The 14,041-nt window shown below is 49.8% G+C and overlaps 1 protein-coding gene across 1 annotated transcript in view; it reads left to right on the plus strand.

Annotated features, from left to right (window-relative positions):
* The window catches only part of Inpp5d (inositol polyphosphate-5-phosphatase D), a 112,565-nt gene that overhangs the window by 14,166 nt on the left and 84,358 nt on the right, over positions 1 to 14,041 (plus strand). The window contains exon 2 of the mRNA XM_028876275.2: positions 2,043 to 2,103. Within this exon, the coding sequence (XP_028732108.1) occupies positions 2,043 to 2,103 (61 nt within the window). The remainder of the gene's footprint in view (positions 1 to 2,042; positions 2,104 to 14,041) is intronic.

The raw sequence follows: 14,041 nt of genomic DNA on the forward strand, positions 1-14,041 counted from the left end.
CTGTTGCTATGAAGAGACACCATGTCCAAGGCAACCTAGAAAAGGAAGAATGTGCTAGGGTTCTAACTGGTTAGGAGTCCATAACCATCCTGGCAGGGAGCATGGCAGCAGGCAGGTAGCTGATCCTTTTGAAATCTCAGTGCCCACCCCCAATGGCACACCTCCTCCAACAAGGCCACACCTCCTAATCCTTCCCAAACAGTTCCACCAACTGGGGACTAAGTATTCAAACAAGAGCCTATGGGGGACATTCTCATTCAAGCTACTACAATGTGGAAGACTTCGATGATATTTTATGAAGAAAATAAACTTTAGAGCATCGTAAACAGTATGATTTTACATGCATTGAAAGAGATACGTATATATAATCTTGTGCACATATTTTAAAAATATTTTATAAATAAAAATAAATCTAAGAAACTCATAGGACAGAGGAGACATGTATTTTTCATATTTATATCTTTTTGTGTGTGGTTTGGTTTTTTTTTTTCAATATACAGTCTTTTTTGGATTTGTTTGTTTTTGTTTCTGGAGACACAGTCTCATGTAACCTAGACTGGCCTCCAATTCCCTATGTAGCTGAGGATGACTTTGAACTTCTGATCCTCTTACTTCCACCTCCTGAGTACTGGCATTAGAGGTGTGTGTCAAAATGCCTGGTTTATGGTGGGAACTGGGCTCAGGGCGTCATGAATGCTAGCAAGCACCACGAACCAAGCTATGCACCCAGCCCTCAATATAAAAATTTTAAACTGAGTTAACTAATAACACATGTGAAATTGTGGTACTGAGTCTGGCCCATGGGAGGGATTAAGTGACTTTTTGTAAGATGTATTTTTTATTTTATGGGTGTTGTGCCTGCATACATGTACATGCAGTGTCTATTGGAGGCCAGGAAAGCATGCTAGATTCCTTAGAACTGGAGTTACAGTTGGTTCCTGGCCTCCTTGTGGGTACTGGGAAATGGACATAGATCCTGGGAAAGAGCAGCAAGTGCTCTTAACTACTGAGACTTCTCTTCACCCTCCATTACTCTCGTTTATAGAGTGGAAGCATTGTGTTGTTGACAGAGCTTAGCCCCCTCCCTGCCTTGGGACAATAAGGGTGCCTAGTTTTCACTGTTCATGCAAACTCCAAATAGAGGAAGATGGGGGGAGGGGAGGCCATGCTATCAGGTTTAAGGAAAAGCCAGTGGTGGCAGTAGTCCCCAAAACTTCTCACAGCCTTCCAGGCTTAGCTGTGGGGTCAATGGACTCCTGAGGCCACCAACAGACTCCCATGGCCACCATGCTACCAGAGACCAGCAAGCCGGAGACTGCTCACCAATGGCCCCTTTCCATAGGGTCCTCAGTTTAATAAGCCCTTTCCTTTCAAAGATTCTAGGAAGGTCAAAAGTGCCTGGGATCCTTGAGCTAAAGAACATAGAGCATCTAGAAAGAGAAGGAGATCTTGGGTACTTGGCACTTCCTCTACAGAAATAACCAGAGCTCTCCAGCCCTTTGCAAATCGGAGTCTCTGAAGGGGTAGTGCTCATTTTAGGAAGAAGGAAGCTATAAGGCAAACAGTCTGGGGGAGGAGCCAAGTAGGGGGAATGAAGTCTCAGCAGAAGGTAGGTGCTGGGAAGCCTCACCTTGGCCAATGTGTTCCTAGGCAGTTGTGCTTGAGACCTGGTTACCACACCATCTTGCTGAACCCCTGGGAGTTTTAGCTCTTCAAACATGTTTCTTGCTCCATTCTTTTGGACAACTCGGCAGCTAAGAGGTTGAGGAAGCCCCTCTAAACAAAGGGCTCATTAGATCAGACCCCCATGGCCATCTAGCAGGGACATAAATGGCATGTCCACGGCCACTCTCTGTGTGCTGGGGGGGGGGGACGACAGTGCTGACTCCCGAATGGCCCATCCACGGCCACTCTCTGTGTTCTGAGGAGGTGGGGGGACAGTGCTGACTCCCCAAGCTGTGCCAGAGAGCCCTTGTTCTCCTTGGTCCAAGCAAACTTTGTTTTCCTGCATGATTTCTAACGTCGTCTTTGATCTATTTCAGGTTCCGGAATTGCGTTTACACTTACAGGATTCTGCCCGAGGATGACAAATTCACTGTGCAGGTAAGTCCTGAACCAGCCTGTGCTTGCCCTGGGAGAAAGAGCAAAAGAGAAGGAGAGGCAGCTGACCGAGGAGCCTCCATGAGAGGACCTGGCAGAGCTTAGCTTTGTCCCCAGAGCACATGTTTTGGGTTGAGTAAAAAACAGTGACTCTTCATAGATGACAGTCACACATGCCAGGGACTGTTGGTGGCCGTGACTGAGAAAAGGACATGATGGTGGCTGTGTCTCCAACCATCATTTTCTTCGACTACCACAAATGAGCAAATGTAAGTGGCCCAGGGAGCAGCAGAGCGGGGCGAACTTGCAAGGGAGCTGGACGATAGATGAGATGTTGCCTTTAAATTCCCGTAGCTCCCTTCTGCCCAATGTTGATAGCCCTGGCATCTGAATTCACCATTTAAAGACAAAATATACAAAGTCAGAAAGAAACTCTGTTTATTTGTGTATGGGGTGTGCCATGGTGTGTTTGTAGAGGTCAGAGGACAGCTTGAAGGAATTAGTTCTCTCTTGTTGTTGTGTGGGTTCTGGGGAATTGAACTCAAATCCTGAAGCTTGGCGGCACTACCCACTGGGCCATCTCACCCGCCTCAGCTGAACTTGAAAAGGGAAAATAAAATCAGCAGTGCCAATCAAAGCCTGAGGAGACCACCTTGGTACAGTTGGTATGACAGACACAGGGGCTTTATTTGACCACAGTGTGTGGCCGCTGAGTGATGTGGAAGGCAGGGGAGCTATTTTTTGCCCAGCTTCATCAGGAGAACATGGGGGTGTGTAGAAAGAAGGAGGTGACAGTCTCAGTGTCCTCAGCAGAGTGTGTCACTAAGTTCACGGGGACCACAGTAGAAGCCACAGCAGCACATGGCACACATCTGGGCAGTGCAGGAAGAGTAGACAAGGGTTTAGGTTCCATGTCACCAGGATGGCGAGGAACAAAGGTTTCCAGGGTTTAGTTGAAAAGAAAATAGAAACGGGAAGGGACGTTGGTGACTTCCAAAACTTGAAGGGCATGACTAATTACTTAGGCCGAAGGGGTAGACTCAGCTGCCTTGACAAAAGCCAGTGCCTGGGAAAGCTCCTGGAAACATGGAAGAGGGAGACGCTAGGATCAAGGAAAGCCTCGCGGGGTGACTAACGATGATGTTCAAAAGGAGTCACTTCGGTCACCACCAGCTGCTTGGCTCAGAGGGTGAGGCTGGGAGGGCACTGGCTCCATCCAGATGTGGAGCAGCTGCCTTCCAGTGACAGATCTGCTCACACCAAGCTTCATGGGAGAGGCCAGTGTGGGCCACTGTGGGCTCGGGGAACTGATCCGCCGCCGCATGGCATGGCGGTCAGGCTGTTCATGCTTCTCCCTCCTTCCCCTGTGCGCATGGGCACCAGGATGGAAGGGGGGTCAGCCTAGTCCAGGGGTCGGAGAGACCCTGTGCCAGCCTAGTCCAGGGGTCAGGGACACCCTGTGCCAGCCTAGTCCAGGGGTCGGGGAGACCCTGTGCCAGCCTAGTCCAGGGGTCGGGGAGACTCTGTGCCAGCCTAGTCCAAGGGTCGGGGAGACCCTGTGTCTGCCTAATCCAGGGGTCGGGGAGACGCTGTGCCAGCCCAGGCTTTAGCAGTCATCACCAGGACAGATTTGGGTACACTTAAGCAAACACTCTTCTCAAGGTTTTGGCAATGTTCATCATCTGAATACTTTCTCAGATGTGGACTCCACAGCTTCTGAGGACATGGTGGCCGGGGGGGGGGGGGGGGGGGAGGGGAGGGGTGCGGGGTGACTTAGGCAAGTGGTAGGCCTCTGTGGTAGCTACTTTTTTATTCAAGTCTGGGACGGTGTGAACTTAGCCTGGTGGCATGGGGTCCCGCAGGTAGCTTCCTGCTAGGAGTCAACTCTCTTGAGTTAAAAGTTAGTCGGTGTCTTTGATCTTTCTCCCCCTTTGTGGTTTCTTCTATTCCTTCAAAGTGATGAAAACTTTGAGTATGACTGGAAAAGACGTGACTTTGTGGCTTCTTGTGGAGAGTGTGTGCCCACAGCAGGTGAACTCGTAACTCCGTCTGTCTGGAGTCTGTGCCCACGTTGTCTTCACACTCTTGCTGTGGTGGCTTCCTGTGACCCCACAAATGACCACAGACCTTCAGTGGCTCTTAACCGAGAGCTTCAGGGGGTTCAGGGGGTCACTCTGGCTGACTTGTGCAAGGGCCACTGTCCTTGGTGGCCAGAAGGCCACTAGGGAAGCCCAGGGCTTGGGCCCAGAGGTGCTGGGGCCCTGGCTGGGTTCTCCCTCAATGAGTCAGCTCTTCTCTGTGGTTTGCTCCTCCCCTGCTGACAGCGGTTCCCTTCTCATGTTCCAGTCCCCAGAGGGAATCTGATTGGCTCAGCCACCAACAGCTTTCTCTGCCTGGACCACTCACAGACTACTGAGCTCTGTGTTGCTTGGCCTTTAGGAAGCAGGTGCCTGCCCATCATTGACAGATGGGGACAGAGCATAAGCCTCCTACAACCACCTCAACAAGGGTGGTGGACAAGCAGTTTCCAAGGAAGAGATATGGCCTTGCTGGACATATTGTTTCTAGTCTTGCACTTGACCTAAGACCTTCTTGGTCACTAACACCAGCTAACTAAGGGACAGGAAGCCATGGACCCGGGTGTCTAGGGAACTCCCACCTATAAGGATGCCATTTCCTGTTACAACAAACAAACAAACAAACAAACAAACAGATGCTAGTGGCTGGGGGTGTTGCATAGTTGGTAGTGAACCTGCCTAGCATATGCAGCCCACAGTTCGATTCCCTAGTCCTCCATAATGCCTGATGCAGTAGCACATACCTATAATCTTAGCATTTTGGGGGATAGAGGTAAGGCGATCAAAAGTTCAAAGTCATCCTCAGCTACATAGTGAGTTTGAGATCAGCCAGACTCCGTGAGACCCTGCCTCAAACACACACACATACACACACAGAGAGAGAGAGAGAGAGAGAGAGAGAGAGAGAGAGAGAGAGAGCGCACATTCTATAATAACCAATGGCACGTGATTGCTGAGAAGCAAATCAAAGCTCACACCCTGTGAGGCCGAGTCAGAGCTGTCCTTGAGGAAGCCCTGGTACTGGTCACAGCTTATTTTAATTCCAGTTCCTCTTTTCATGTTGAAACAAAACCCTGCATTCTTTCCTGAGCTTAGCCACAGTTTCTGTATAACTCATTTCTTCTACCTGAACCCATTTGGTGTCGGCAGAAGCAGGAGCTAGGCTGAGGGGTTGCACAGTGAAACGCCACGATGATCCATGGATGGGAGGTAGGGCAGCGGTCTCTCTGAGAGGGCCCTTCCTCACCTGCTTGGATGGCATTTGATCGTGAATAGCACTTGGCCATGTGTCCCATACATTCAGGACTTTGCAGCCACCTGGCTTTGTTCAGAGACTGCTAGGAAACCAAACAGGAAAGTACAATGTCACATTTTCCCTCTGTGGTCACAGTTCTGTGAATGGCTAGGGGGAGCAGTCTGCGTGGAGGCCATTCCTCCCTTCACTGCCCTCATTCTTGGTAGGGAGACAGCCATGTCCAGTTCTTGGTAAGAAGGGAGACAGCCATGTCTACGTCCTCCGTCTGCAAGGTGAAAAAAGAATGGAGAAATGGAAGCAAATGAGGCAGAGAGGGAGTAGTATAGAGAACAGGAAGACACAGGAGGGGAACAATAAAGAGAACAAACAAGGGAGGACACAGGAGGGGAACAATAAAGAGAAAACAAGGAGGAGAACAATAAAGAGAACAAACAAGGGAGGACATGAGGAGAGGAACAATAAAGAGAAAACAAGGGAGGACACAAGGGGAGAACAATAAAGAGAAAACAAGGGAGGACATGAGGAGAGGAACAATAAAGAAAAAACAAGGGAGGACACAAGGGGAGAACAATAAAGAGAAAACAAGGGAGGACACAAGGAGGGGAACAATAAAGAGAAAACAAGGAGGACACAAGGGGGAACAATAAAGAGAAAACAAGGAGGACACAAGGGGGAACAATAAAGAGAAAACAAGGGAGGACACAAGGAGGGGAACAATAAAGAGAAAACAAGGAGGACACGTAGGGGAACAGTAAGAGAGAAAGGGAAAGATGAGGGAAGGAAAAGTCTAGAAAAAGGAAGGCTTTGGAAGAGATGGCAACAGTTTCTACAAAGGAAAGGAGGTCGGTGTGGAGCAAGGAGAGCAGAGCAAATGGTGATGGAGGGTGGCTGTGGAAACGTTCTGTTAGGCTGTGGGAAGGTGTCTGTGGCGGCCGTCTACCCCAGGCTCTGCTCTGTGCTGTCAGCAAGGATCTGAAGTGAGTGCAGGAGCCTGTGAAGCAGTTTTAAGACAGTGCCTCAGATCCAGAGTACCTTCTGGACCAAGGTTCATGTTGACATCCTCTGGGTACTGTGTGAGGCCAGAGACAGCCAGGATGCTCAGCCCATCAGGCCCTAGGTTCCCACACCCAGAGACGGGGTTCTTGTGAATCCTGGGTTCTTCCTGAAACTGCAAAGGAAGTGACTCTCCCCTCAGGGAAGTGCACCCACCTTGGGCGCTGACCTCAGAGTGAGCTGTTGCCCAGGGATGCTGTTTGGAGCAACTCCACTCCCTGGGAAGCAAGGGAGGGTCTGAGGCGCGACAAGGAGACTTAACAGACAACCACACGGTGCCTGAGGGAGGCTGCAGGGCTCTGAGCAGCCTTTAGACACAGTCCCCCTAACCGGGTCCACCCCTGAAGTGAGTAGGAGCCTCTAGGCGTCTCTTGCTGCCTCACAACTTGTATGAAGAGGAAGAAAAATAGCCACGCTCGTGACTCCATTACACAGATATCTTTGAGAGCTTCCTGTCTTTGCTGAGCTGGCAGAGTAGGGGGATAAGGACTGTGAAGACTGGGGCGCCATAGCTCTCCATGCCTGTTCTGAAGAAGAGGGCCTCCAAGATGGTCTTTCCCACAGACGCCGAGGCTGCTCTTTCAGACAGAAGGAAACCCCAGTGGCCAGAGCCTGCCGTGACCTGGGTAGGTCAGACGTGTGACTCAAGCTTCTGGTCCCTGGTGGTGTCTGTCACATTGCTCTGGGCAGTGTGCATCTGGAGAAGGAACAAAACCACGTTCTAAGAGCCGACCCGTCACAAGCGTCTGGGAGGGTGAACGGTTGAGTCGTTGTTATGAAGTTCAGGAAGCGGGTGGCAGCTGTTATTGTTCTGAGTGGTCACCAAGTGAAATAGATTCCGTCTGAGCCTCTGGGCAAAGGATGTGGCTCAAACACACACTTCCTGACGTCGTACAAGGAGGGGTGCAGATCAGGTTCAGGGGCTAGCGTGGCCACGTGAGGACACGGGCCCCTTGGTGTCATGGCAGCCATATTCTGGGGTCCTGTATTTTAATTTTTTTTTTCTTTTGTCTGCTGCAAACATGAACAGATCTATTTTTCTAATCCTCTGATTGTCTCAAAACATCTTGCAGCTGGGTTCGTATTTGAAAGGGAAAGTCTTGGGACCAAGTTTTCTTTCAGCATTCCCCAGAGGTGTAGCTCTGTAGCCTTTGAGAATTCGGTGCGAATGAGTTCCAGGCACTGACTCAAGGCCGAGTTCATGCTGGTTCTCGTAGAGGGATGGGTCTTGCTGTCTTCTCTTTCCAGTCCATTTTCCCCCATGGCTAACGTCTAGGTCGTTTTGAGCTTGACTGCTTTGCACACTCAGGTCTTTCTTTGACTCAAAGTTTTTTTCTTGTTTCACTTTTGTTGTTCCAGCTCATCTGTTTTATTTTCTCAGATTCTGCCGAGAGAGTCAAGTCTCTCCCTCATTCGTTAGCCGGCTGGAGCATCCTTACTCTCAGGAGCAAACGAAACACCTCCCCCTCTCCTGTGTGCCTGCGTGAGATCTAATTCATTCCCGGGTGTTTGGGGAAAGTACTCATTCTATCTGCCATCTCTCCCTCTAAATGACTACGCTTTCTCCCCCATCTCTGCACACCCCCAGCGTCTTGCTGCCACTTCTCCGTCTCCCAGAACCTTATGGTCCGCGTTGTTTTTGCTGGAAACATCATCCTTTCTTGTCCCACACAGCACAGAGATGACACTAACCATGGCTTGCAGTTGATGGGCTTAGACCAGGGAACAGTATGCAGCCTCAGTCAGTGAGATGTGCCGGGAAGGGCTCTGTGGGACGACCAATCAAAGTCTGTCTTGGAAACAGACAGAAGACAAAATGGCCCCCTTCCCACCACCTAGGTGTGATAACTGGAATCGCCGCTGCTGTTTTGCAACCATGAGACAAGGTAACCAGAGAGTGAGGTTGACGTGCAGATGGCAGAGCAGAGACATAAAGTGACCCCCAGCCTGAACGGTGCCGTTGGATTTGCTGCACAGAACTAACGAGCCTAGGTGCTGGCCAGCCCTGGGCTTCCTGTTAGTGAGATGATTCCTTTGTGTTTAAGTACTTACGGGGTTCTCTGTTACCTGCAGCTGAAAGTGCCCCCAACATACGAAGTTAGGTCCACTCTAGGGGAATCTCAAAACAGAAAGCGTACATTTTAAATTGAGCACCACGTTTCCACTGCACCACAAGCCCAGAAGCCATGGCTTGCGGCCCGTAATGCACCTCTCTCCTTAGTCCTGGCCAGCATCTTGCTGACACGATTGGCTCTGACCCACCCAGACATCCCTAACGACTTTCTATGTGCTCAGTATCCTATGTAACTCAAATCAGGAAAGGTACAAAAATCAATCACCATGTTAGCAACCTCTGTGCCCTGGGCAAGACATCTCAATTTCTGGCTCTCTGTGGGATGATTTAGTTTTCCATCTCAGCTTTGCCCTTTGAGATCGGGGCCATTCAGAGCTGTATTGAACAGATGTGAGTCTTTCCTCCCAGGAAATACCACCTGAGTCCATGGAAAAGAAGGGCACAGTCCATGTGCCTGTAATCCCAGCAGAGGAATGGGAGGGGGAGAAATAGGTAGATCCCAGGAGCTCATTGGCCAGCTAGTCTAGCCTAATTGGCAAGTGAGACCCTGTCTCACAAAATAAGATGGAGGGGCTGGAGAGATGATCCAACAGTCAAGAGCACCGGCTGCTCTTCCGGAGGACCAGAGTTTGATTCCCAGCACCATATGTCACAAGGTGATGATTCCAGAGAGCGTCATGGAAACTCCAGTTACAGCCATCTGTAACTCTGGGTCCAGGGGATCCAACACCCTCTTCTGGCCTTTGTAAGCACCAAGCTCATAAGTAGTACACAGACATACCAGGCAGAACACCCATATGTGCAAATTTTTAATTTTAATTTAAAAAAAATTTTGAAAGATGGAGACTAATCAAGGGAGACACCCAGCATCTGCCTCTGGCCTTCACATGCACATATACACGTGTGTATGTGCACCTGCACACACACAAATGTATTCCCCCACATGTGTACTTGCAAACACACACACACACACACACACACAAACACACACACACACACACACACACACACACACACACACACACGTAAAAAGACAGACTCCTTGCCCTCTACCTTTCAGGTGACTGCTCAGCTGGATGCCATTGTCCTTACTTAGTTTTGAGTTCCTAAAGCTCTTCGCAGCCCACAGTGAGCGAGCATCCATAGCTGCTGATGGATTAGGTACGCTGGTACCTTGAGAAGAGGAAGCAGATGCAGGTCCCACTGAACAGTAAGATTTGTTTTGCCCTGATGCAGTTGATTCTTAAGAAGCCTCCACGGCGCTCTCTTGAATCATCACCTTGTGACACATGCTTTTCTCCCTGTGGTCAAGTTCTTTCGACCCCCTGGGAAGACTTCTCTCCCCAGTGACTCACCCTTGCCGTAGCTACCTCCCGGAGGCCTGCATTTCAGTATTGAGGTACTCACCATGGCGAGCTTGCTTCAAGGCCTCGTCACTCTCTTTACTGACCCTGGGGCCAGCTGCCTGTTCACCTTTCCTTCCTGTGGGTTCTCACCCCTGGGTCTTCTCTGCCTCATTGCCCGAGGCTGCTGGGTGCTGCCCAGGCAGTCGACTCCCACAGCCACATTTTCAGAGAAGGCTCTTAGCCAGGTCTTAGGTGAGGCTGTGTGCTGGTTCCTTTGATGATGTTGTTCGTGCTTCTGAACCTGTCTCCTTCTCAGGAGCCATGGGCACTGTGTCAACACTCTCCTGTGGAGGTTTAAGAACTGAAAGAGACAGTCACATAAAACAGCCTGCTCTACCACAATGATTGGTTTACATGGTGGAGCAGATAAACCCCAAGTCCAGAGGCTGGTTAGCTGCCACGCCAGTACAGGGTGACCCAGGCAGCCACCTTGGTCTGCTCAGATCAGGGCTGGGAACACCAGATACAGAAAAGAGAGCCACAGTGATGAGACTTGGGAGACTCTGAAATCCCCGAAGTCCTGGGAAAAGCAGTTGGAATGCCCGAGCAGGAATTTGAGCCAAGGCTGAGTGGCCAGGTGCCCTGACTGGTTCCCAATTTTGGCCATGGACGGAGTAGGGGCCCCTATATCCTGTGTCTAGGAAAGGTTGCTGGCACCTGCTCACTGGGGTAGAATCCTTCTGCTTGGAAGAACCAGGAAGACAGAGGCAAGGGATAGGGTCATGGCTGGTACCCAGAGTCCCACTGGGCAAGTCTAAGAGATATTTGAGGACCTGGAGGTGTCAGAGAGAGACCATTCACTTTACCTAGGGTCTATCATATCAACCCTTGTTGCCATGGAGTCCATTTAGTGAGCCTGGGCAGGAGCCAGGCACTTAGGACACACTATTTAATCCTGGGAAGAGGAATATTATTCTAACTTTAAATTTAGGGAAACAAGGCCAGTGAGGTGGCTCTCCAGGTCCACCCATGACTGACCACCCCATCATCTCTGCTCAGAGCCTCTTCCCTCAGGCCTCCCCATCTGAAACCATGTTTGCCCTAAAGGTTCCCCTCCATCGTCCTCCCAGTCTTTTTTCTTAACCCCTCACCTCTATCTGCAGCTGTATTTGTTGCCAATAGCGATGTGAGTCAGTAGTGTACAATATACGCACTTACTATCTTGTATTTTTAGAGGCCAGTGGTCCAAAAATGGCCTTCACTGTCTGTGCTGAGATCAAGGTATGAGCAGAGCTGTGCCACTTTGGAAGGCTTCAAGAGAAAAGAAAATCCCCTTTCTTGTCTTTCTCTGTATCTAGGGGTCTCCTGAAATCTTTGACTGGTGGCCCTTTCCTCTATCTCTCGAGCCAGTAATGGAAGTCATTACTGCCTCGTGATGCTGGCGGCATGGCCCTGTGATTATTCTAATCAGCTGGTATCCCTTCCCATCTGAGATCAGAACGTGGGCAACTTTACTCACTCTTGCTGTATGGCAGCTTGTGCACAGGTTCCGAGGTGGGACACGGACATCGATGGAACCATGTGGGGAAGTCATTCTTTTGCCTGACACAGCAGCTATGTTCATGATCTATCCACTCAACTACCTGATCTGTCTCCATCCTGAGAACAGAAGATGTATTTGACCGAGCCGAGACCTTGTCTGTCTTGTGCTCAAGTGTAGAAAACCACCTATACCTGATAGGTGCTCAATAAATACTGATTAAATGTGGGGACTTGTTAGGTAGTCAATAAACATGGGCTAAATGCAGGCACCCATTAGCTACTCAATAAATATTGGCTAAATGCAGGCATGGTGAGGCTGGCTCGTCATCCTGCACAGAGGAAGTAGACAGGAGAATCCCTGGGGCTCACTGGCCAGCCAGAATAGATAAACGAGCAAGGCCAAGTCAATGAGGAACACTGACTCAAAGAGCAGGGTGAACAGTTCCTGGGATGTAATACCCAAGGTTGTCCTCTGACCTCCACACATGTGCACACACATGAGCATGTGTGCTACACACACACACACACACACACACACACACATACACACTCCCCCACAAACATGCACATACACATAAACAAACATTGGCTAAATGACTGAGCACACAGAAAACCTCTAAAGAAAGGAAATGAGCCATTGTGTTGTAATATTCTGCAGCCCTGTCCTAATGCTATCACCAAGGTTGCCTGGTTGGTGCCTTTAAGACCTCTCTGCCTCCGGTCCAATGCAACTGCCTCATCGGGGATGAGGCCAGGGCAGTGGAGCATCTGGGCCAATCTCAAAGCTAACCAGACAGCTGCCCTGGGCTGCCCCTTGAGGCAGCTCTTCTCTGGGCTGGCTCCCAGGGCCACGCACACCCACTTGTCTGCCAGCTGTCACTCCTGTCTCCCAGAGTACCTTGAGAGTTTTACAGAAAGTGAAGAAAGAAGTTAGAAGGAAGAGCCACTCAGGGATGTAATTAAGGATAAAAATATGCCACGTCCTGGGCTCTGGCAACCTGGAAATAGAGATTGCTCGTGTTCCCAGAACTGTGTTGTCTGTATCCAAGTGGTCCCAAATGCTGTGTCTAAACTCTTAACAGGGGACGATTTAAAAGTTATATAAGTGTCTATCTCTTTCCTTTTCTTTTTCTCGTCATGCTAAGAACTCAACCTAAGGCCTTGAAGACCCTAGGCAATCCTCCACCACTGAGCTCTACCCCTGATCCCCCCAGTGCATCTAAAGACAGGTCTGCTTGTGTGATGGGGAAGGGGAAACAGAAACGGTAAAGAGATGCACTTCCCTGGCTGTGTGCGGTAGGAGAAGGCTTCCTAAAGTCTGATGTCAAACATGAGAGGAGGAGACTGACAGGAACATCTCCTGTCCCCAACTTCTCACCCACTCTTCTGCCTGGAAACACAGCCTGGCCAATGAGCCCAGCTTCACTGTCTCCAGGCCTCAGGGACACCTCCCCCATACTGTCTGCCCAGGGCTCAGTAGATTCCCTTGAGATAAAGGATGAGTGGGTGGAAGAATCTTGACCTGAAGATGAAAGTGAGCACACAGGAAGAACAAGGGGGAATTAATGCGGCCTGAGAGAAGTGGAGGAAGCAGTAAGCATCCTTCCAACCCGAGAGATCCACGCAGGCTTTTACACCACCCAGGACCACCGCGTCTTACAATCCTGGTGTCTAACATCTGAGGATCGCTGTGAGTCAATGTGTGCTGTCTCAGCTTTTTTCTTTTTTCTTGCTTTCTTTCTTTTTTTCGAGACAGGGTTTCTCTGTGTAGCTTTGCGCCTTTCCTGGAACTCACTCTGTAGCCCAAGCTGGCCTCGAACTCACAGAGATCCACCCCTCTGCCTCCCGAGTGCTGGGATTAAAGGCGTGCACCACCACTGACCGCCTGGCCAGCTTTTTTCTTTAAGGAAAGGAGAAAGCAGGATTGAGGGAGGTCAAATGGAAAATATGAAACACAAGTAAAATCCCCTCGCCCCGAGACCAGCTTCCCCTCCTGGGAGAGTCAGTGTGAATACATTTCTCTCAAACATAGCTGTAGAATCTGTAATATGTGTTTGACACCTTAAAAAATAGCGTTGAAGCATGGCGAGGGCTCCCCGAGGCATTCTTCAAAGGTTCGTGGAGGGAAGAGCTGCGAAAACTTGGCAGTAGGGCCTGGGGCGATGACTTGGTCTGGACCGCACTTGCTTTGCAAGCACAGGGACCTAAGCTGGACCCCCAGAAACCACGCAACAGCACTTGGTGGAGTGGGAATGATTACACTCTCAGCACTGGGTGAGAGACAGGAAGACATACCCAGCCTCACCTAATTGATGAGTTCCGGGCTAATGAGGGATCCTATCTCAAAGGATCCTGAGGAAGACGCCTGAGGTAACCTCTAGTCTCCACAAGTATGCACGCACACACATATGTGGATGAAATATTAACATCCCAATAAGCAACCTCGAGCTTCCATATAACACCATATACAAACAAAGAAGTACATAGTTTAAGAATTTTTAATTTGGGAATAATTACATGATGCCTGCCCAGCTAAACAGTTGTGCCTGGTTTTAAGTGCACTGTGATTTAACAGTTTGAGGGCTTGTTGCCT

This window comes from Peromyscus leucopus, chromosome 13 (genome assembly GCF_004664715.2).
Source record: "Peromyscus leucopus breed LL Stock chromosome 13, UCI_PerLeu_2.1, whole genome shotgun sequence".
In the NCBI taxonomy this organism is placed as follows: Eukaryota; Metazoa; Chordata; class Mammalia; order Rodentia; family Cricetidae; genus Peromyscus; species Peromyscus leucopus.